Here is a 22,884-nt window from a genome sequence, read left to right on the forward strand (position 1 = left end):
ACTGCTAAACTCGTTCTGGCTCATCTATGTCATATTTTTAACTTCATGATTAGCCGAATGCCCTGTGATGGACTGGCAGCCTGTTCAGAGTGTACCCTGCCTCTCGCCCAATGACAGCTGGGATAGGCTGGAGCCCCCACCCCCCCCTTCGTACAACGAAGCAATGCTGTTATAATAGATGCAGTATGCAGTTTAGTGTTGTCTTTCTGAAATATGCAAGGCCTTCCCTGTAAAAGTTATCTGGAGCATATTGTGTTCTAAAACCTGTATATATCTTTCAGCATCGATGATGCATTTCCAGATAGGCACTAATGCACTCTAATACAATCAGGGATACAGGCTTTGAGAAGTCTCTCCCCTCTTCAATCCAGAGGATGCAACATCCAAGATTTTGAAAAAGAATTTGCAATTTTGAGTTGTCTGGCCACGGAACAGCTTTCCACTTTGCCTCAGTCCATAAAACAGCAGCATGGATTTCTGGATTATGTTCCGACATTGCCGCTTCTTTGCATGATAGAGCTCTAACTTGCATTTATGGGTGGCACAGTGAACTGTGTTCACAGACAATGATTTCTGAGAGTGTTCCTGAACCCATGCAGTGATTTCCATGACAGAATCAGGCCTATTTTTGATGCAGTTCCACAGTGAGGGCCCAAAGATCACGGGCATCCAAAACTGATCTCAGAAGTTCTGTTGTGAATAAGATATTGAACATATGAGATTTGCAAATAATTGTATTCAGTTTTTATTTACATTCTATACAGTGTCCCAACTTTTTGGAACTTGGGTTATAGGACTTATTGTCGTATTGCTCAGTAGAGAAACTCCCTAACAGAAAAGTTTGCCTCCTGTGGAAGTTGACAGAAACTGAGCCGGTTCTGTGTATGTCTTCTCCAGGTAGGAGATCAGATTATAGAGATTAATGGGGACAGCACTCGGGACATGACTCACGCTCGCGCCATTGAACTCATCAAAGCAGGTGGCAGACGGGTCAGGCTACTGCTGAAGAGAGGCACAGGACAGGTGCCAGAATATGGTGGGTTTTCCTGGCAGAAATGGAAGTTACTAAATGTAACATTCTTTCCACTCTATTCCCTGTTTTAGTCCTTGACCTGACCTCTCTCTCACCAAAGATTTATTGTTTGCCATTCAGCATTACTGTTTTGTAACCAAGCTGACTTTTTTTCCACAAATGTTCATGTTTTACTTAGAAACATATTAACATACATCAATATCCTTCTGCACTGTCCTCCTTGCCTTTCTGTTCCGGCTCCTCAAGCACCTCTTTATGTGAAAAGCTATTTTTGGTCAGTCAGTAGATACTATACAGTAACAACCTGCTCTATAGCCCTCATGAATTGTAACCCCTCTGCTTTAAGTCTAATGATTGGTATAGGCTTTTACTTGCCTTCCCTCAGGAATGGTACCTTCCAACCTCTCCATGTGCATGAAAGGTGACACACTAAGCTCCCCCTATTTCTTCCTAATGGGCCACTCTAAAGACACGGTTTGTGAAAAATTGCATGTCTCTCTCTCCATACTGATTAATCTGTGTGGTCTGTAGATATGCTCTCTGCATGCATTCGTGTGTATGTGTGCTTGATCATTTCTGCATAGGGGAAAATTGCAGCCAAGTTTGAATTTATGAATTTGTGCCCTGTAGTAGGAGAGCAATATGGTTTGAAGAAACCCTCTAGATGAAATTGTGTCATGTTGATGAGAGCTGTGAAGTAGTCGGTGTGAAATCTATGTGCTCAAAGCTCCCCTGGATCAGTCCATCACACAGCTATAAACATGTGAATTATCCTCAAGTACTGAATGAATCCTGGCTAATCATGCATATTTGCATGCAGCTTTGTCTGATATTATATGAGAAGATAATATATCTCTCTTCCTCTCTGATTTATTTTCTCCTCAGCTTTCATTCTGTTGGTTTGCATGTGCATGTTGGCTGTTCATTTATTTCATTTCAGTCATCTTAAGATTGTTTTCTTCCTGTCCTGACAGACAGTGCCGGCCCCTGGGATTCCCTTTCTACAGCCCACTCTGCCCTGCAGGAAGTGACCATGGAGCCTCGCCTGAATCCATCGCTGTCATCCCATCCAGTCTCAGCCCCAGACCCCCTTCATCAGCTCTCTCTAGAGACCACAGTGTGCATGGCAGACAAAGTTCCAACCTTGACAGACCACAGCTCCATTAGAGGGGCGACAGGTGGCAGGTCCACCGAGCAAAAATGCATCATCAGGGGGCAGGCAACCCCGCAGGGGTCTGGACAGTTGGACTGTGGACCTGGTGACAGGCAGTCTCGGGCTTTGCCTCCCAAAGCTGTTGTGGGAAGATCCGTTGACAGAAGGGAGGCTTGCTCCCCCTGCTTTGAGAGAAAGGGCTTGCAAACACAGGCAGTGAGCACTGTTTGGCCCTGGGACCCATACGTGAGTGTGAATTTGAATGGAGCTTCTCTGGGCAGTGGAGATGGACACGTCAGCCTCCAGGAGAGACTGATGTCCAGAGGCCTGTTTTCCAGAGAAGATGAGCGGTTCAGAGGCCACAGTGGACTCTGCTATCCCTCTAAAACAATCGAAGGTCCTTCAGCAAGGAGTGCAGCTGCCTCCCCAGGGCCCTGGAACATCCCTGGGTCTGACAAACTGCCTGGCACCCTGAGATCCTGGACCTCCACAGTAAGCAGGTAGAATGGATCCTTAATGTTTGGGCTGGATCACACTGTATGGCTCCACAATCCGAGAGAAAAGCATCTCCCTTAGCATCTCTGTCCTGTTTTCTTCTCCATCTGCTCGGGAAGTCTTGTTTTTATGTTTTATTTGTTCTTACAAGATAATTCTTACACCCATTACCTTAAAGAACAGAGAAAAGTTCACAGTATAAACCTGATGAAGACCCTCACATGTGAACGCTGACATTCTGATCGCAGAAGGAGCAACAATGTCTCACTCTGAGTGGAGCTGCGCACCTCTGATTGCTCAACTGCATCTGGCTTTGGCTGGTTAGTCCAATATGGCCTGATCCATGAGATTTTTACTTCTACTCCATTTCTGCGTGGAGTGGGAAGATAAGACTATCCGTCTGTCAGATGGAGGCAGTGACACTAAAACTCTGTCTCAAATGACGGCCTGCTTAACCCGACATATGTTACATGCAAACAATATATAACATACTGTAAATGTAAAGATGTGAAAAATATGTACATTTGGCAAACTCAAAAACAGACCTGTTGGTGTTTTTGAAGTAGTGTTGTAGTTGGGTACATCATACACAATAAAAAAAAAAAGAGACAAATAACCCGGGACAGTATTTTAGAATCACTGTTTCCATGGCCTCGTCTATAACTACATATCAAAGACTGCGAAAGTCGCCAAACCCAGACCGCTGAGGGAGGCAGTGTTTGTGTGCATGGATATGAAACACTATGTCATTAGAGAGACTCATGAGTCTTTTAAAGGAAGAACGTGGCGAGAGCATCATCTGTGGAGCAGACGAGTTGGTATTTATGAGGCAAAAGGAATCTTCTTTTTCATCACCTTTGAATGACTGGGAAGAGTTGGCTTAGTAAGAACTCATACTACTCCTCTGAGTTATGTACACAATCTGATTGTCGGTCATTGTGCAGAAAATTAAGCTGTGTTGTATTCATTTAACACCCAACAGGAAAACTTTGTCCATTCTCCCATTTCTATGCCTTTTACTGTGCTTAGTTTACCACATCACTGTGGGAGAGGGGAAGAGGAGGCCGATGGTCATGAAGTGGGGCGGAGTGCCTTACTCAAACTAATGCAGAGCTGTTGCTGATGTGACTTGTGTTTGGAACTTGGTGATCATGCACACGTCAGCAAACTGCTGAGTTGTGGAACCAGTTTTTTGTTTTTTTTCTTACATAACGCCAAGCAGTATATATCTTGATGCACTCTCAGCTGTAAAGCTTATCAGTGTCAATGATCGCCCTTGTCCCCGAGTGCTTTTGAAAGGAGGGAAATGTAGCCTGTAGTATCACATCCTCCTCTCGGTCATGTAGGTGTGAAGAGCCGTTTATCCTGGCACATTTACATCAGAGTGGACCATGGTTCCTGTATTTCAACATTGCTCTGTAAGAAGACATTAAATGTGCATTATTCCTGGCAGAACCAGTGCCCACTGTATTTACATCCAAGATTTTTGATGATCTGCGAAACTCAAAAGCATTTAAACTTTTGTTTATTCACAAGATCTTGTGTCTGGCAGAGGTTGAGGCATGCTGCTGTTTAACTGAGACACTCAAGATGAAGACACTTTCCTGCATTTCTCCATCTGAAAATCATCTGTTTCTCTCAGCAACTTGTATGTCCTTTCTTAAAAAATGAACCACCCGAGCTTTTGAGTACCGGAACGACAGATGACACATTGTGACAGTTTGACTGAACGCAGCGTGATGGCACACTGCACCTGCAAACTGGGAGATCACCGGGACTGATCTTGATCCGCAGTAAAAATATGATCTGGATGTTTCTGATCTGACTGAACTGTGGTTTGTGACAAACTGGTAAACATGTTAGCGAGAAGCATGACAACATGCCATTAGACTGTAGAAATGTGTTTACTCTGTGTACAAATGTCAGTTTAGAACCACTGAGAGAACACATCATCCGGTCCTCATCTCCATCCAGGCCGCCCCCCTGCCTGCTGTGACTGGTTTTGTACACAGAAACAAAAAAACTGCTTATCAGAGCCTGTGAAGGACGGCACGTTCATAAATCCCCATTGAGATCAAGTATAACTGTGTAGTGTTAATTGTGTACTATTCACCTTGTACAGCTGTATTCCTACAAATATGGTTTACTGTATCATTGATACTGTAGTTTCGAAGACGTGAACAACTATTTTTATGAAATGCGACAGTACTGATATATTACATTTTGCTAAAAAACAAAAAACTTGTTTACTAAAAGATATTCTGAAATACTGTCAAATAAACTCTTGACATGGTGTAAAATATTCTCAAGAGATTTTTACTAAAACTGAGACCAGAGGCTGAAACTATGCTAATTTGCAGGCTTCATCGATTGCACACACAAAGAAAGGTAGATGATCTCAGTTTTCAGCTTCTCAAACGTGTTCTTTTAATGTACGTTTAACTTATAAATGAGTTTATCTAGGATTTAAACTGATCAGAAAAATAATAATAAACTGCAACCTTTTAGACAGTGGGACTCTGAGCAATGTTATAGTCAAACAATCAGAAAATAAACTCCTCTTTGCAGCCCAAGGTGAGCCTATGCAGCAGAGATAGATCACCTTTAAGATCTGTTCACTCTATTCTCCTTTAAAAGGCCTTAAACACACACACACACACACACACACACACACACAGAAATACACAGGTTTAACCTTTATTGGAGCTGATGGGAGATCTTTCATGCTGAAAGTTTGTGCAGGTCATCGAACTGCATCAAAGACGTTTGTTGTTCCAAGTAAACATGTGAACCTGTAGTGTGAGGAAGATTTCAAGTAGGCAAACTGCACAAAATAGGTCGAATTAGCCAGATTAAGTGAAGATATATCGGTCTATGTTAGGCCTGTAAGCACCATCATAATTCTATATTCTCTGACGTACAACAGCAATGATTACATTGCTTTTGTTCCAGTGATAGTGATAGAAACTTAGTGAAGGTATGGACTACAATCCTTCTCACGCGGATGGACAGTCGCATCTGAATTGGTCATCCACGTAATTAAAAAAAGAAGTTTAAAAAAAATATTCACCACAAAGCAAAGCCACTTTTTAAAAAAAGACAACTTGTAAACATTTCCCCAGAATCTCGTTGCTGTCAGTGTGTCGGGTCGGGTGTCCTGTGAGCTGCCAAGTCGTTTTCTCACTGCTCAGCGTAACCGTCTGTAGGCAGCACAGATTGACCGTCCTCCTGTATATTCAGGGGAGCCTGAAGAGAGAGGAGAAAAGAACAAAAACATCAAGAGAGGGCCGAAATTGATTTGTTAATATACCCAGGAGAGTTGTTTCAAAATGAGGACTCTGGCCGTGAGGCTCCTACTTACATTCAGATGTCTGTAGACTCCCATTTGGAAACGACAGCAGATCACATCAACCAAGAATCCCACCATCCCATGGATCATCCCTGCAAAAGAGGAACGATAACAACACGTTCAGCGTGATTGTTTTTGTCATGCCACTTTATGAAACACTGACATAAGAATCTACTATTTAAACACTGCATTTGCCAGTAATTCCATCATTCTCAGGAAAACAAGTGACAACACATGAAACAAAGCTCCTCGTCATCTTTAATGTTCCTTTGAGAACACCTAACGACCATTTGGGTTAGAAAATTTCAAGTGGTATATGAATGGAGATGGATATCAAATCACTAGTTATGAATAAGTTTGCCCAGAAGTGTACGATCTACATCTTTTTTACACAAAATATGCTTTAATACAAAAAGTTTTCAAAGTGTTTACGCAGGCTACAAAGCTGTTTCAGAGGAGGCTCAGTGAACAGGTGAGGATAAGTTATACTGGTCTGTGACAGTGTTGAAGAGCTCCATACATCAGCCAACAGAGGAATTGACTGTTTTTCCAAAAGCCAGAAATTAGGACTAATCCCTGATACGCAGATGTTTGATGTCAAACAGCAGCATGTGATTACCTCGGCCCAGCTGCTAAGTGCATGTGGCATTAAATGAAATAATAATGACTGATTGTTGATGATGACGAGTGTGAAGTCCTTCAAGATGAAGATGTCATGAGTTCAGTCAAGGAGTGCATTTATCTACCTGTGGTGGAGAAAATTCCCCCGACGATGCCGCAGAGTCTGACGAGAAACTGCCAGAGAGGCATGTGCTGCTCAGTGACTTTGACCATTAGTGAGCTGATATCGTATTTCATAAAGATCCCTGAGACGCCATGGCTGCCTGCAGCATGGTTTATCGCTCGTTCCTGCAGGAAGAGAGGAATACAGACCTTCACCACAGTGACACAGAGTCAACCACAATGCTGCACAAATATGCAACCATTAAACCTACCCTCTCTGTGACCGAGAACTGATGCGTATCAGCAGAAACTTTATAGGTGTTCAGCTTAGTGGGCACGATGGTGATGAAGTACTGAAACATGTGGTTAGCTAGAGAGAAGCGTCAATAAACTGTCAATACTAAAAAGAACAAACATAAGAGCATTAATAAAGATAAAATAGAATAATGGAGTAAAAGCAGGCTTTCCACTGCAAGAACTAAGAGCAAGATTGTTCCTCTGAGCCTTTCTGTCAGACTCGCAAGGTTCTATGAAGGGAACTGAGATGATGTCGTATCATTCTGCAGGTGATGTTTGAGAGGGCAGCAATTTAGTTCTGAGAGGCTGCTGGTTCTGTGCTTTTTCTGAGTTTAACCACTGAATGCCAAGCCCCTCAGTCAACTATTTTTCAGGACCACTCAGAAGTACCAACTTAGACTCTTTTTTCTCTCTCTGAAAACGAGCGTTGCCTGCATTATGAACATGAAAAAAGTTGCTGTAAAACTGCCTGCTAGTTCTTGTAGTGGAAATCTCCTGATGTTTAACAATACAGACTCACAGTCGGGAGAGATTTTCTCTGTGCCATCCAGAGGGCTGATAATGCCAGGGATCGCTTCTCCGAAGGACAGGTGGTCAATCCGATGAGAGAAGTTGTAAGCTAGGACACAAACAAAACCAGGTGAATACCACTGCTTTATCCTATATGTGTAAGCAGCCACAACTATACTGTACATTGCGAGTATGGCCGCCCCGTTTCATAAATATATATAGTTAAGAAGAAAAAAAACTCACAGTCATGGCTGACGAGGGCAGCCAGATGTGCGTGGCCTCTGGGGTGCGGGATGGACCTGCGTAGGGATCAAAGGGTCAGAGTCGGCCTCTGAAAAGTTTCTGCTATATGATAACGTGCATGTTGCATACCATCTACAGCTCAACACAGACATGGTAAAGTGAGCCATAAGTGTCAATATATGGACAGGAGTGGCTTATAGGCGCAGGTACATACTTGCCAACAGTAATATGGAAATTTCCTGCCACTTTGTTGACATACAGATGTCCATGTATCCTGCAGGCACTGTGAGAACTGGAGTCGTCCGCACTGAGGAAGGAAGGTTAACAACAACATGGCTGAAAACTTCCAGGTTCATCAGTGTGAACACATTTACTGCAGATCATCTTGAAGGTTCGGTACCTTCGAATCTGACCGGGAGGAGCTCCTTTTATTGCAGCCTTGAAGAGCACATCCTGCAGGGAGTGTTCAACTCTCAGACGCTCCTGGATGTGCAGAAGAGTCCTGACAGAGAAGGATGAAAAACACAGCACAACAAAGATGAACTCGGGATGAGATTCGATCAGGTCAATTCTTTGTCAAACATTACATCATACGATCAAGGGTGCAAAATGGATTATTTATAAAATACACCGTTGGATGAGTTTTTTCCTTTTCAGTGTAACAGATATGGTGTAATATTGTTCAGACTTTGCAAGATATCACATGAAAGGAAAGGTTCATTTTTTTTATCTTACATTTGCCATAATCTTTGATCTGGTGAAAGCTCAAAGTTAACCTGAAATGTAAAAAAAAAAAATCAAATAAATCAACTGTCAGAAAAGGATACAGAAGTTACAAGAAATGAAAATATTATGCGTTGTTATTGGTCAATCAGTAAGAAAAGCGCAGACTCACTGGTTCATATTTCAAACCATCTGATGCGACCATGGTCTCTGCCAGATCCAAGACATCCGCTCCTATATCTGCATCCAACCACGCAGGACACTTGTCACATCAGTGTCAACCACACAGTCAGGCAATTTTACAATTTTCAGATTAATTGTTTAGCACTATATACAAATATCTCTTTGCTTAAGGGAGGATATTTTAGCAACCCCATTACATGCCTTCCTTCCTACTATTTAAAGTGACAAAATCATCTGATAAAAAAGTGTTTATTCAGTCTATCCTAATGGACTAATGAACACTAATGGAAATGTAATTAAATAATAAATAAATGTCATATTTAATCCTAAAATTTTGCTCTTGAAATACAAGAACATATAATGGTGTTAAGGTTAATAGTGAAGTGTTCAATGTTACATTTTTCACTGTCAGTATCCATTTTAGCTAAATATGTCCTTCAGAGCTACGCACAGCCATTTTAAAACGTTCGTTTTCAGATGGGCTTTTACTTCTGCCTCGTTTTTATGTGCCAGACCCGCCCTCAATAAACAGGGCACTCTTCAAAAATGTGTTTTTAGAGCTTAAAGCGGAACTCCGGGGCATTTGAAGCGTGTTTCCATTGCTAGAGGTTGTCAAATACTGTTAGTAGGACACAGAGAGGTGCGTATCTGCGCTCCCTGTGTGGAGATCGCTCTGTCCGCACAGCATGTCATGCGAGGCTAATACGTGGTGGCTAAGGGGCAAGCGCTAACCCTTCCACGTAAAACAACAACTTGCACACTGCAGAAACGTCACACCACTTTATAACCCATTCGACAATAAAGTCACAAGCCTTACCATCAAAACCATATGCATGGTTCTCACATTACTGGCATGGGGACGTTACAAAACAACTTTATAAACAGCATGTAACTCACCGGCTGGTTGTAGGCTCGCGCATGTGAAAGCCCAAAAGAGTCGATGGAGAATAATCCCATATACAAAACAATTATATTCTCTAGAAAAACTGCGTTCAAGTATTTAAAACATTACAACAATACATACCCAGTAATATTCTTGTAATGTTTTAAATACTTGAACGCAGTTTTTCTAGAGAATATAATTGTTTTGTATATGGGATTATTCTCCATCGACTCTTTTGGGCTTTCACATGCGCGAGCCTACAACCAGCCGGTGAGTTACATGCTGTTTATAAAGTTGTTTTGTAACGTCCCCATGCCAGTAATGTGAGAACCATGCATATGGTTTTGATGGTAAGGCTTGTGACTTTATTGTCGGATGGGTTATAAAGTGGTGTGACGTTTCTGCAGTGTGCAAGTTGTTGTTTTACGTGGAAGGGTTAGCGCTTGCCCCTTAGCCACCACGTATTAGCCTCGCATGACATGCTGTGCGGACAGAGCGATCTCCACACAGTGAGCACAGATACGCACCTCTCTGTGTCCTACTATCAGTATTTGACAACCTCTAGCAATGGAAACACGCTTCAAATGCCCCGGAGTTCCCCTTTAAGAGTTACTTCTGGGAGAATAAAGGCTCAAATAAAAAAAAATAAAATAAAAAACAGGTTTTAAAAGCAAAAATACAAATTTCTCCAGCAATTTCATTACATCATCATGCTGAAAATATAGACTTCACACTAAATTGTGTTTTTTACTGGAATTTGTTTTGTTTTGGTTTGCTTTCAGTTTTTTATTGTAGAGCCGCCTACAATAAACCACCTGTGGTTTAATCAGCTTTACAGATGCCATCAAAAATTTGATAGAGACACTTCGTCAGTAATAGATCTTTGAAAATAAGAAAAAAAAGGCCAATATCTTATGAAAATCCATCTTATATGTTCTATGATGACATACATATCTGTCCATACAAGCAAAATGATACGTACATGACATTTTTAAGCACAGTAGCCTTTTTTTAACCCTCAGCTTGCTCTAAAACTCAAGAATGAAATGGAAATTTGATCCAACCTCTGTAAAAATGTCTGCAACGCAAAAATAACTCTCATGGTTCTCATGTTCAAGCTTTTCTCATCACAGAGTAATCTTCACAATCACTCAGTGAGGTTACATGACACTGTAAAAATAGGATTAAGGGCTAAATTACAATAAGACTGAGTTATTAAATTCCTCTATACACCTTAAAGGTAGGGTAGGAGATCCTGGATTTTGAGTCCAGCGAAGCTGCATTTTGAAAATACACAGGTAAAAAGTCCCAACCCTTTTCTTCACTTTCCCCCCGAAGGCACGCCTCTAGAGTACATGAACGCGCACGAGCACGAAGGTGCACGAGCGCTGTTCTGACAGCAAGCATCGATCGCTGCCGTATTTAGTATTTAGTATAATGCTAACTACACGTTTAATAATGCTAGGTGCTAGCCAAGCTGGCTCTAGTTTAGCTTCCTGCCAAGCTTCTGGGCGCGAGTGATTCGTTCACGGAGCAGGGTACGCGCACAGGGGGAAGGAGGGGGAGGGAGGAGCACATTGCAGTTTGATAGACGGCATCAGAATCCAATCATTGTGAACGGTCCGTTCACAATGATTGGATACTGTTTTTCCTAGATTGTACGTTCTAGAGGCCACTAAAATTTTTCATATTAATGTCAAAACTTTTAATTAATTGGTAACAATGGGGGTGTGAAGAGTATTTCAAGCAATATGTAAAAAAATGTTCCAGAAAAAGATCCCCTACCCAACCTTTAATCTGACAAGAAATAACAACAGAAACTGAGATGGGAAAGGCTTTAAACTGAACGGTTTAATAGTCTACAAATATAATCTATATATGTACTTACACTGGCATCTCATCGCCACTGTGATGTCCACATTTATCCTCAGTTTGCTGTAAATGAAGGACAGCTGCAGTTAGGTGACAACAGCTGGGAAACTTTAAAGCACTTTAAAGTGAGAACGTGCAGCCTCTACCTGCTGAAGTCTTTGTCCACCTCATACTCGTACTTCATCCATGTGTTTCTGTACACAAAAAATTCCAGGAAGGCAAGGACAGCCATGAGGGTGAAAGCTATCAGAGACACTGGAGAGAGTTTCAGAGTGAGACTTGTGTGAATGGTTCATAGCAGCTGTGTTTGCAGCAACCGGGGTGTGTGTGTACCTGTTCCGCCGCTCGCTGTGGACTCCACGTAGCTCTCAGGTACTTTAGGAAAAGCGTCCAACTCCTTCACCAGGGTCAGAGCCTTCTTCTTCGTCAGTCTCCTCATCTTGGGACCAGCAGCAGAGGTGTGACACCGTCATAAAGCTTCGGCTAGTTGGTTATGATGAAGTAACGTTTAGTAACACGTCTGTTTTCTGTCCTCCACCATGACAGCGACCGAGACAACAGTGTTAGCTAGTTAGCATGCTAGCCGGTTTACCCGTAACAAAAACGGCTGAACTTTTACGGTTACAATATATTGCACAAACGTTATTTTTTTGCGATTGAGGGGCTTCTGTCCACTGCAGGTCAAGAAATCAGCAACACCAAGGAAGTAACAGGGGTGTTGATGACGTGCTGCTGTCGCGTTTAACCCTGTTTGTCTGGAAAGAAACTGCTGCTGTTTCGTGTCAGCGCCCTCTAGCGGTGATCAATCTCCTCGATGTGTGCAGATTCCGAGCATGAACTTTTGGTTTCCGATCAATAATAGAGAAATTAAAACTTGAACCATGCGAGTTCGGTTCTGAGTCACTAATTGTTTTGACTGCGTGCAAAAAAAAAAAAAAAAAAATAACCACTTCTTTTGAGCCCGTGCAGACCCTTTATGATCTATAGAGACATTTTAGTTATTTTGCTTGTATCTTCTTTGCCTCATTGTGCACACGTTTAGTTCAATTATACGCTTATAAATATGCAATTTATGGATCTATAAAAATAACCAATTTCTTTTGAACAGAAGTAATTACAGGCATGTCTTCAACTATAGTTGAAATTGGAGCATGAGGATATTATTACTGTTAACACATTATTTTGTCAGTTATTAACAGTGAATTAGTGTCTTCTTGTCAGAACTCATACAATGTCTCATCACAACACACCTTTGATGAGAACCTACAATTGTAGTTTTTGATTTATATACCATTTGCATCTCATGCAGAATTTATTCAATCACCAAATGAAAAACTGAGCAATAAAATTTTAAAATAGCTTTTTTTAAGCAAAAAAAGATATTCCTTGTCAAATGGAAAGAGCATCCTTATCAAGCTGCTTGGGACATCCATGAAGGCTTTAAGAAAAATAGAGTTAAGAGCCTGTAAAATAATGATACTGGAGCACAACCTTTCAAAAGTGAGATAACAGTGTAGTAAATATTCACAAACTTCAACTGCATCCATTTTAATTATGACATCATGAGAAACTCCTTTCCTCACTCAGTCGTGCATCTTTCCAAGCAAAAACAACAAATAAATACGGTCACAATCATATAACTGATAAAGGCTTTTGCTAAGATACACTGTAAGGACTAGAGTTTTATTTACATTTTTAAAAAATGTACGGCTTCAAGTATTTTTTGGCATTACTTAGGTGCTAAGCAGGCATAAGACAAAGATACATGCCAACAAAAGTTCATTATTCTCTGTGACTGATCAGAGACACGTCTGATATTCAGGTTGTGATCTGAAACAAAAAGATTAATCAGTGAAAAAGAAAATATTACTGAGGCTAACACTCACGCAAATATACAACATGACCTGCTGCTAAGAGGTGAGGCTCTGTTTCATGTGACAGAAATTCATGTATTTATATGCAAATTGTCCTCTTTACTCTGCAGGTACAGAGTCAGGACCCTCATCCTGCAGGACAGCTGTCTCTAGGAAGTCAGAGGTGGGCGTGTCAGGTGGCTCTTGAGAGAGATCTTCAGAACATCTGCTCACTGTGGGTGAGATCACATCAGGACTTGTGTCACAGGACTCTGTGCTGTGCTCCGAGGTGGCTGTTGTGATTGTTGTCGCAAAACTTGGAGGTATTGGGTCAAATTCATCATCGTCATCCTCCAAGATGGGCGACTCGTGGACATCTGTCAGGGGGGGAGGGGGGAGGGGGAAAAGAGTTATGGAGAATGTTTTGAGCAAAGCTAGTTTGGAAGAAGTTAATAGCAGCTGTAAAGTGACCAATGAAGACAAACTCACTGCTGAAGGCCTCAGGGTACTGCTTAGAAATTTTCCCTTTTAATGTCCTGGAGAAGCAGAAGAGACCAATCAGGGGTTGTGCATGAACATGAGTGCTTAAACTGGGGCAGCAATGACTTACCTGATCCTTCGGAAGATACTATCCAGATCTTTCTTCATCTCCACCAGAGTGCGGGTGTGTAGCAGGAAGCGCTCATTCATCTGCTGCAGTCGCACATTTGACAGTCCATTAAAGTTGATCAACATTTCATTGGTTTTCTCAAAGCGGTCAAGCCTGGTTACACAGAAATCAGGTAGAAAAACAACAACAATGACCCTCTATACAGAACAGGACGGGCACATCAAAAATAAGATTACATGCACATTTTATATTTACAGGCAGAAAAGCCACACGAGGCTGATCACAGACACTCACATGTGTCTCTGAGCCTGTATGATGGCGTTCACATCCTCAGAGTTAACCATGCTCAGCATCCTGTTACAGAACACGCTAGATGCTGTGGGTTCCACCATGATGAAGATGAAAGCTGCAAATACAAATCTTGATCAAAATAGTATGTGAGAAGAACAGTGTTCTGAAAGCCCAACAAAGTGCACAGTATCCTCGAGAAGCCTGTTCGCAAAGCTTAACCAGGCCAGAAAAAGACGGCGCTGATAGTTAGATTTATTGACTGCGATTAAAACAGATCTTCAACTGCAGACTGTTCATATTATCAGAGGTATTCCGTGTACACCTACCGCTCACGGTTAGCAGGATCGACGATGTTTACATTGACTTTACTGTTAGCTCGCAAGCTAAAAAAAAAAAAAAACGCACAAAAAAAATGCTGCAACAAAACTCAAATCACATACCTCAGGCCTCACGGCAGTAATTTTTCGATATTTTGTTATTTAAATAGAACACTGAAATTAAGTCAGAAAGCTGACTGTAAAACAAATAAAAAAAAAATCCTGTATTTTTTACACTTCCTGTCATAGGACCTCCATTTCCGGTGTGTGATCCTTTTTCTTCTTCGTTGCATCTATTAACCGATCACGAACTAAGGGAAATTGTGCTTATCGCTCTCATTAATGTTCATATTGCAACGCTACAAATCATCTTTAACTAAAATTATTTCAGTATTCGTAACGCAACTGCACAGGTGCAAAGATCATTTTTTAAATGCTAGAAGAGGAGGTGTGGGACATGAGAAAGAAAGAACAGACTTACAGGGGTTAAAGATGCAGAATGCTGAACAAAATGGAAAAGCATATTGTTTCAAAACATCCAATTGTATTGGTGCCTTATTAGTTTCAGCATCCTTTTAATCATGAGTTTAAAAAAGGTAAAAATATTCAGAAATTTAGAGAATTCATTAAGCTCCAGAAAGCACCACAAATTATGATTTAGACACATCTCTGTTTTCACAATTAAACTTTATGTGTTGCTACACTAGGGAAAAAAAACTAACAAAAAAAACTGCATGACTTTCACAGGTGTTAAAAAATACTCATTGCAGGGTAGTTTCTTTATCATCCTGGTTAGTGTTGGAAAATTTAACTACTCACATGTTAAAGAACAGGAGTTGGATAAAAAAAAAAAAAAATTTTGTGTGATACATTGTCATCTTCTTTTTTTAAAACCGAGAAAAAAAGATTTTGTAAAAGTCCTGTATTACAAAATCTGTTTAAGCCCTTTAGTATTGTTAAACGGCAACAGTGAAAATAAGGTGTTGGGATTATTTCAACTGAGATGTTTGTCTTTTTTTCTAGTGTCATCTACAAACTCTTTACACACTATGTTTTAACGTACATTCTTTTGTGTTGTTTGCCCTCTCTCCTTTCTTTCCCCTCCATTGAGGTGAATCATCCTGTTGTGCTCTTTACATACACTAACAAACTCACACCTTCATACTGCCATAAAACTCACAAAATTACTTTTATTAAGGGACAAGTAAAAAAAGTACAGGATGTATAAAAAATACAAAACTGCTTTGTCTAACTTGAAAGCTAAGTAAATGCATAGCAACAGTACATGCACGTCTAGAGTTAGGCATCCTACTATAGTATCCTACTACTCTAACATTGGTAAGCTATATGGTAAAAAGGGAGTACAGTTTGGTTGCAATCTATCAGTTTTTACAGTCTAAATGATACAGATGGGAAGTAATGATACAGAATAAGTTAGGTTGCACGCAACTCAACCGATGAGTAAATAAATACTTAACATTTCATAAATATTGACAACAAGTAATTCGGTACAACGCAGAAGTACAGGAAACCTGCGTGGGAATTACATTTGTTTTCTAATGAAAAGCTAAAGGTGAGAAGAATTCATAGTTCAACACTTCTAAGGCGGGATACAAATAAATATGAAATAAATAAATAATGAAACCTTTATGAGAGCCATGTAACTCAGCCAACCCTTTATGTACATAACACACCCGCAGCTCCAAAACTACAACATAACGTATGAAATTTCATTTTAGTGTTCTTCTCAAAATACCATAAACATACATACAAATGACCCCGGACAAGCACAAGTGTCCATAGAAAACCTGCATTGATTTGACATTGGGTGAATTTCAATGTGCTTTGGCTTTCGTTTGATAAATAAAGTAATATCAGGCTATACGTCACAACAAATTTGTGGTATATTTGAGGCAATGGCATAGAATTTAAGCTTATATAAAGACTTTTACCATAAACTGACCCAGAAATTACGAAAATCACTGATGTTGATATTGCGGAATGACAATAGACCGATTTTGTGTTTTGCTGCTGTATCGTGTGGTATTATTATGCAAAGACACTTTTATTTCTCCTTTTCTTCTTTACATACAAAAATAAGTTAAAACTTCGGAGAAACGGATCCAAAAAAATAAAAGTAAGATTTACAGTTTCTATAAGGCCATGCAATTTCAGAAGACTCATGCATCAGATCATTTCAGGTCTTTTGGATGAGTGGGCTTGCCATTCATGCAAAATGTACTATGTGTTGCTGAGGCCACAATAGACACATCTACTGTCCCTTTTTGTTCCTTAATACCAATCCAGAATTAACACTAGCACTGTCTGTAACACACATTTAAGGCTGGTGTATTTGCTGTTGAAGCTGTGAATAGGCCTTATATAAATGGGATCCACATACATACTTGCACAGAGAAAATCTAATCCAGTCTACAAACACAAACCTTTTGATAGGAGTGGACGTCATTGTGAAAGGACAGAAAAACACAAGAGCTACTGTACATGTCTGTGCTCTGTCAGTGTAAAGTGTCATTCATTCCAAAACGCAACCCACCATTCAAAAAAAAAAAAAAAAAGTTGTCTACAATAAAAAAAAAAAAAAGAAAGCAACACTACTCTCATTACAGTATTCATCCTTACACGTATTCTTAAAAGTTATCCACAGTGAGAATGTGTGAGAATCTGTGTGTTTCAAGCAGCACCTTTTTCTGTAAATAAGTGGATGTATTGCGTTTTGGAATAAAGTCTGTTGAATGTACCAGAGCTCCAGCATTTCATATAAAGTAGATTAATAACACCGCGGATGATAGTCCATCATCAGGATGGTAAAAATCTTAAATACAAATAAAGAGACAAAATAAAACACAATAAGTCAATAAGTTACTGTTTAAAAATAAGAAACAATCCTCCAACGTTATCATGGAGAAAAAAAACAAAGGATTTCCAGCTGCTTTATGATTGAAGGCAATCTGAGGCAACTTCCTTCTGTAAGTCCTAAAAGAAAGGAAAAAAAAAAAAAAACAGAACAGCACTCCAACATTTCTTCAGAGATGTCAGCAAAGTGGGGGTCTCGACTTCACCAGCCTTCTGCCGCCACCTCCCCGCTCCTGGCCGGGGGTGTTGTCACGGTGACGCATAGCTTAGCAGGTTCTGCATTTTCCTCGCACATAGGCATCTCCTTCACTTCCCCCTCTGTCTGGGGTTTTTCCACCCCCACTTGGCCCTCCTCCACCTCCACCTCTTCCTCCTCCTCCTCATCCTCCTCCTCCTCCTCCTCTTCCTCTTCTTGTAGCTGCTGCTGCTGCTCTCGCTGCTTTTTGCGGCAGCATGGTTTGAACAAATGGGGGTCGATGAGCACCTCCCCAAAGCGCCCTTTGTAGATTATTCCACAGCAGACCTTTTGCCTACACAAAACATTGACACTTAATCAGAAGAATGAAAGCATGACCATGTAAAGCTTTTATGTGTTTTACAAACTATACACAATTCTCAACACCTTCGTAAAATATAGTTAAAAGTGTAATTACAGCAAAACAATTTTTTTTTTTTTTTTTTTATAAATCAGCATGAAAGCAGGCTGGCGACTACATCAACCCTAAAATTTACGTGAAAGCAACATTTTAGGAAATAGATGCGTCTTATTTAATCATGTAACCATATATTTCAGGCTTTGCTCTCACTTACTACTCAAGCAACTCTCAAGTCTCCACAAGCCTTTTACATAATAATGATTGGAAATTAATGGCTGCCTATAGGGCAGGAAAATGCCCCACGGACCTCATTTGTATTAGTAGTGGAGCAAGTATTCAGGTCCTTAATTTAAATGAAAGTACCGGTACTGTAAAAGTCCTGCATAAAAAAAATCCAACTAAAATAAAAAAGTACATAAATATTAAAAGCAGAATGTGATTTTTGTGTGAAGGTAAAAGCGCTAGTTTGGTCCCTTTGAAGGTGTAAACAGCATGTTGCTGCTGCAGCTGCTGGGGGTTCAGGAGCTTTGCACGCAGGGTCATATACAGATAAATGGGAGGTGTCAGCAGGAGAGAAAATCTGAAAATCTAAAAAAAAGATTTTTATTTTATCTCCTGCTGACACCTCCCATTTATTTTTTCCACACGTATTACACCAAATATCATTATTCGTTGGGTAAAATCATCGTCTAAACCTGGAAAATAAATGCACTTAGTTACTTTTCACAAATAATGACAACAAAACTGAGTGTTGTTCTTTTACAGAAGGGAATACTCAATGTTGCCTGTAGTAGTAAAAAACAGCGTACGAGAGAGCAGCCTCTTGAATTATATTCAAACCCAACTGCTTCAAAATTAGACGTAATAATAATCAAAAGGTTTTTGTTCTTGTTAAACCCTCAAGCTATGTCACTGCTAAGCTTTTGTTTTTAAGCTTTTGAGCAAGAAGTTGGTAACATGTGAGATGAAAGGCTCTGCACAACCACAGATGTGTTTAAGTGATCTGTATAAGTCTAATCATGCAGACAGTCTCTGACTCATGGTAACAGCGGGAGCTATCGCACCCTTAAAAGACGAAAAGGTGGAACAGGACAGTGAATCATAATAATAAAAGTGTGGGTGGACTGTTGGTAGGAAGGGGCTTTCAGAAACATCCAAAGCATGAGACATGTCACTGTTTTTAATGTGATTTACTGTATGATAAAGCATGTTTGTGCTCCACAATTTCACGTACCTCTTCCAATAAGTCAGGTCCAGAAATGAGAAAACGGGAGAGCGGCTGGATCCTGGGCTCAGCTCGGTGTCAGAACCGTCATCTGAGAGGTTACTGTAGCTGGGAGACTGAGCGGGAGAGGCACTGGAGGTTGTGCTGTGGGCATCTGAATCTGGTGAGCAGAGCAAAGCATTGAAACTGACCCCTTGGTAAGCGGTAAGCAAGAAATCTACACTCAAACGAACAGACGGAACATACTGTTTCTTTTAAGTTCTTTCTGCAGCCTGCTGATCTGGGTCGGTCGAGCTGTCTTGGAGACAGACTTTATTTTCTTAGGCCTGGAGGTGATCTTCAGGCTCGGGCCTCCTCTGGCGTCAACAACCTGTGCGAGGAACAAGACACAAGAGGAATGAGCTTTAAAAATTCAAGTGTTTGTCATGACCAAGAGCTGAGCCATAAAGTGAGCGCTGCAACCCAAACTCACGTGGTTCCAGTTCTTCTTGGTTCCCACAGGAAGTTTTTTCCATCTCTTGACAAGGAGAACGCAGGCATTACAGATCTCTCCAGATCGGGTTTCACTCAACCTGCAAAAAAGTCGCAGTTTGTGAGGCAACGAAACAGAGAAACCTCTCAAAGCAACAAGGTATGCTGTAGAGGAGGCAGCGCAGCTCTCCAAACCGCGCGCTCAGGTGCGTCTTACCCAAAACAGCTCCTGAAGTCCTTCTCATAGCGCTTGCTGTCCGTGAAACGAGAGCTGGACGACTTTGCGCGGCAGATGCAGCAGCCGTCCAAACTCCTGTACATTTTGGGCTTGTGAAAGCCAAACATCTGCGAGCAGAAACGAATATTTAAATATTGACACCTCGGGCTCTCATCAGGGTGCATCGTGAGTTAAACTGCAGCACCTCCCTGCTGCACGTCTGCTTTAGAGCAGAGGAGGACTTTGTTAAATATATATATATATATATATATCCACGGCACCTGCTGTAACCTGTATTTATTCAAAACGGGTTCAGTCATTAACATCATACACGGGATGTGATTTTGTTATTTCATCTCTCCGCTCTGACCCACATGGTGGAAGTAGGTCAGCAGTCAGACAGCGTGTCAGACAGATAATGTCACCATGCTGCGCTCACAGGATTCACGCTTCGTTTTGGGAACTCCTAGCACGCACTTCGTCCGAGCCCCCAGGCTGTTCAGCATGAATTGCTGTCCTCAAATAAGAACCCCAAACGTAAAAATCGAAGTGTGTCTAAGTGGAGGACTGACTCGTACTCTACTCATATATCACGCTTGCATTCTGCAAAAAAAAACTGAGATTTATGTTGCTAGGCAAAATGTAATCTCCAGAGCACATGTGGACCCAAACTGCGGCAAAACTGTGAGCCGCGCCCCCCCAGACAGAATTTTTTTTCCTCCTTTGCCATCAGTCCTCGGGGTCTTCTGACAGTGCGGTGCCACAGAGAACAGGCAGAGATCAGAGAAACCAAAGACCTCATACTCCGATGCTTACATCAGATACTGCTCGAAGTTGCATGATGTAAGGACATAAAAAAATGTATTGTGTCTAAACAAATCTGTGTGTATGAGATACAAGTTGGCAGTGGGAAATAAATCTTAATCCCTTTGTATGCAATTTTATAAAATCATACATATACAGTATTTGGCTAATGTGTTCAACTTTACTCCTAAAATAAGGTGTAATATAAAATGTGACTGATGTGCAGGTCTACAAAAATAACAGGATACGTCAGATTTCCAGATGCAAAATCCAAATGGCAATAAGTGAATATGTCTCTGAAAACCATTATAGAGATCCCCGGGAAAGTGGAAACTGGAGACAAAAACAACACTTGCACACTCTTTTGACTTAGATTTACAAGTTAATTGCAAAATATTTCATACACAGCTATGATGAATTACAAAGAAAAAAAAGGGGAAAATAGACCAATAAGGCTACAAAAATAACGGGTCGGTAAAGCAGTAACGTAAGGCAGTTTAAATCTTTTTATTTATTTATTTATTTTAATCTGCGCCGTATACAAAATCAGCCCCGCATTGATCGACCTCAGGTCGATCAGCTTTTTCACCTTCGCGTGTAACGTCTGTAGCTTGGAGACGATCTCTGCAGCAGAATACAGTCGGCTACGTGACGCAACTCAACATGGCAACACACTTCAGAGGCGGAGGCAATGTGGAGAAGGGGGTGTGAAGCGATTTTCCGCAAAATCTGCACATTTTAAAGGAAACCGTAAAAATTCCCACCGAAAGCGGCTGGGCCTGCATGAAAACCCCTTTTCGCTTTGAGTAAATTAAGAGGAACGCTAGTTTTTATCGAGAAAAAAGTGCAAATCCCTCATTTCACCGCCCACTCCAGCGAGGAAGCATGGCATGCCACACGACCTGCTTCTTGCGCACCCATTTTATGATGACCGTCCTCTGCTCGACGGTGTCCGACTCCCACTCTTTCCATCAAGTTTACACGGAAAAACAAACTGAGACTAACACGTTTCGAAAGCAAATGGTCTTAAAGGCGATGTCCAAAAAAGCTGTTCTGTTGAAATCGTGTAATTTCATCTTTACTCTTTGTTATTCCTCAGCTGCGGCACTGCAACAGTCTACATTCAACTACATGTGCGCGAAGTTCAAAGCGACTTTTTTTTTAACGCAATTTTCTCGTACCAAACAGACATTTTCACCCAGTTGGAGTTTCATAAGACGTTCGTAATTACTTGTGTTTGTAGGAGCTGTTTTGTTGACAGCAGCACCCGCGTGCTGAGACGCATCTCCGGTCCGGGTGGGCGTGAGAGATTCAACTTGGCTTATGTAGCTCGCGTAAATTTCTATCAGACTGCGGACACACTCCAAAACCCAAAATACGACATGTTAATGCATTTCGCAGAAGCTTGTTTCCGAGTCAAACAACTACAAAATTCGAGTTTGGTGAAATTAGGTTTGCGATAAAAAAAAACAAAAAAAACAACGAGTGATTTGCTCCCGCAGCCAAACGCACCCAGCGGACCAATAACAACACCAGCCGCCCTCCTCTCGCGTCTGCATGTGAACCTTTTTCTGACACCGTTTAAACTCATCTTCGCGTTTATCCTGCCTTTCTTCTACTTTGTCCCATTACTTAAATCTTTTATACTGTCGCCCACGCGCAGAGCTGACCACCACGTCGGTCCCGCAGCAGGCCTAAACAGAGCAATTGTTCAACTCGAAGCTTGTTTTTAATCGCACGTTTGAAAGCGCAGTAAGGACTTAAAAACATTCTCGGGACGCGACAAAGCCCACAGAAAGCGGTTGGTATCCTTACCTTTTTGCAAGTTGAGCGGAGCTGATACAAAATAGTAGTCCTTCGAGCGCGTCGTAACGATGTGAACGAACCCGCATCAGTAAACCCGCTCTCTTGTTGATGTCTGCGTTTTAGGACAGGACTGGATAGTTGTGGACGTAGCGCGCATGCGCCAAATCCACACCTCCATTTCAGAGTGGAGCAGAGGGCCTTTTTTCTTTTTCTTCAATCAAACCATTTACATAAACGGCGTATGACGTAGGCGTGCGTCTGCATTCTGCTGGCCTTATAAGGATGGGAACATTGCGCGGGAACAGGGGGCTCGGCCCCGGTTGCTATGGCAGATTGGAGAATGTAAGCAAAGGGGC

The 22,884-nt window shown here is 41.2% G+C and overlaps 4 protein-coding genes across 10 annotated transcripts in view; 1 reads left to right on the forward strand and 3 right to left on the reverse strand.

Annotated features, from left to right (window-relative positions):
• Positions 1–5,154, forward strand: part of magi2b (membrane associated guanylate kinase, WW and PDZ domain containing 2b) — a 90,443-nt gene extending 85,289 nt beyond the window's left edge. For 2 of the 5 annotated variants that reach the window (XM_075469626.1, XM_075469627.1), the window contains exons 21-23: positions 898–1,036; positions 1,419–1,507; positions 2,008–2,161. In XM_075469626.1, the coding sequence (XP_075325741.1) occupies positions 898–1,036; positions 1,419–1,507; positions 2,008–2,064 (285 nt within the window). In that variant the 3' untranslated portion in view covers positions 2,065–2,161. Of the gene's footprint in view, positions 1–897; positions 1,037–1,396; positions 1,508–2,007 lie in introns of all 5 variants that reach the window. The other 3 variants (XM_075469628.1, XM_075469624.1, XM_075469625.1) reach the window with 3 other exon arrangements.
• On the reverse strand, positions 5,056–12,217 carry LOC142383851 (endoplasmic reticulum-Golgi intermediate compartment protein 2-like). Of its 2 annotated transcripts, none has more exons than XM_075469630.1 (13): positions 11,798–11,886; positions 11,611–11,658; positions 11,481–11,527; positions 8,699–8,766; positions 8,539–8,579; positions 8,204–8,305; positions 8,018–8,110; positions 7,804–7,859; positions 7,571–7,669; positions 7,026–7,123; positions 6,777–6,939; positions 6,043–6,122; positions 5,056–5,927 (listed from the first exon to the last, which is right to left on the reverse strand). In XM_075469630.1, exons 2-13 carry the CDS (start codon positions 11,646–11,648, stop codon positions 5,862–5,864), a joined length of 951 nt encoding a protein of 316 aa, XP_075325745.1. In that variant the 5' UTR covers positions 11,649–11,658; positions 11,798–11,886; the 3' UTR covers positions 5,056–5,861. The 2 variants fall into 2 exon arrangements, with proteins under 2 accessions (XP_075325745.1, XP_075325744.1); XM_075469629.1 differs by having other exon boundaries at positions 5,059–5,927; positions 11,611–11,719; positions 11,798–12,217.
• Positions 12,218–12,996: 779 nt separating this feature from the next.
• Positions 12,997–14,806, reverse strand: kxd1 (KxDL motif containing 1). 2 transcript variants are annotated; one of them, XM_075470953.1, is made up of 5 exons: positions 14,659–14,806; positions 14,222–14,333; positions 13,928–14,080; positions 13,807–13,853; positions 12,997–13,694 (listed from the first exon to the last, which is right to left on the reverse strand). In XM_075470953.1, exons 2-5 carry the CDS (start codon positions 14,317–14,319, stop codon positions 13,438–13,440), a joined length of 555 nt encoding a protein of 184 aa, XP_075327068.1. In that variant the 5' UTR covers positions 14,320–14,333; positions 14,659–14,806; the 3' UTR covers positions 12,997–13,437. The 2 variants fall into 2 exon arrangements, with proteins under 2 accessions (XP_075327068.1, XP_075327067.1); XM_075470952.1 differs by having other exon boundaries at positions 14,545–14,806.
• An 899-nt stretch (positions 14,807–15,705) lies between these two features.
• Positions 15,706–22,641, reverse strand: sinhcaf (SIN3-HDAC complex associated factor). Its single transcript, XM_075469632.1, has 6 exons — positions 22,538–22,641; positions 19,919–20,046; positions 19,703–19,802; positions 19,477–19,600; positions 19,240–19,390; positions 15,706–17,939 (listed from the first exon to the last, which is right to left on the reverse strand). Exons 2-6 carry the CDS (start codon positions 20,044–20,046, stop codon positions 17,612–17,614), a joined length of 831 nt encoding a protein of 276 aa, XP_075325747.1. The 5' UTR covers positions 22,538–22,641; the 3' UTR covers positions 15,706–17,611.
• Positions 22,642–22,884: the final 243 nt, after the last annotated feature.

This window comes from Odontesthes bonariensis, chromosome 7 (genome assembly GCF_027942865.1).
Source record: "Odontesthes bonariensis isolate fOdoBon6 chromosome 7, fOdoBon6.hap1, whole genome shotgun sequence".
NCBI classification, from domain to species: Eukaryota; Metazoa; Chordata; class Actinopteri; order Atheriniformes; family Atherinopsidae; genus Odontesthes; species Odontesthes bonariensis.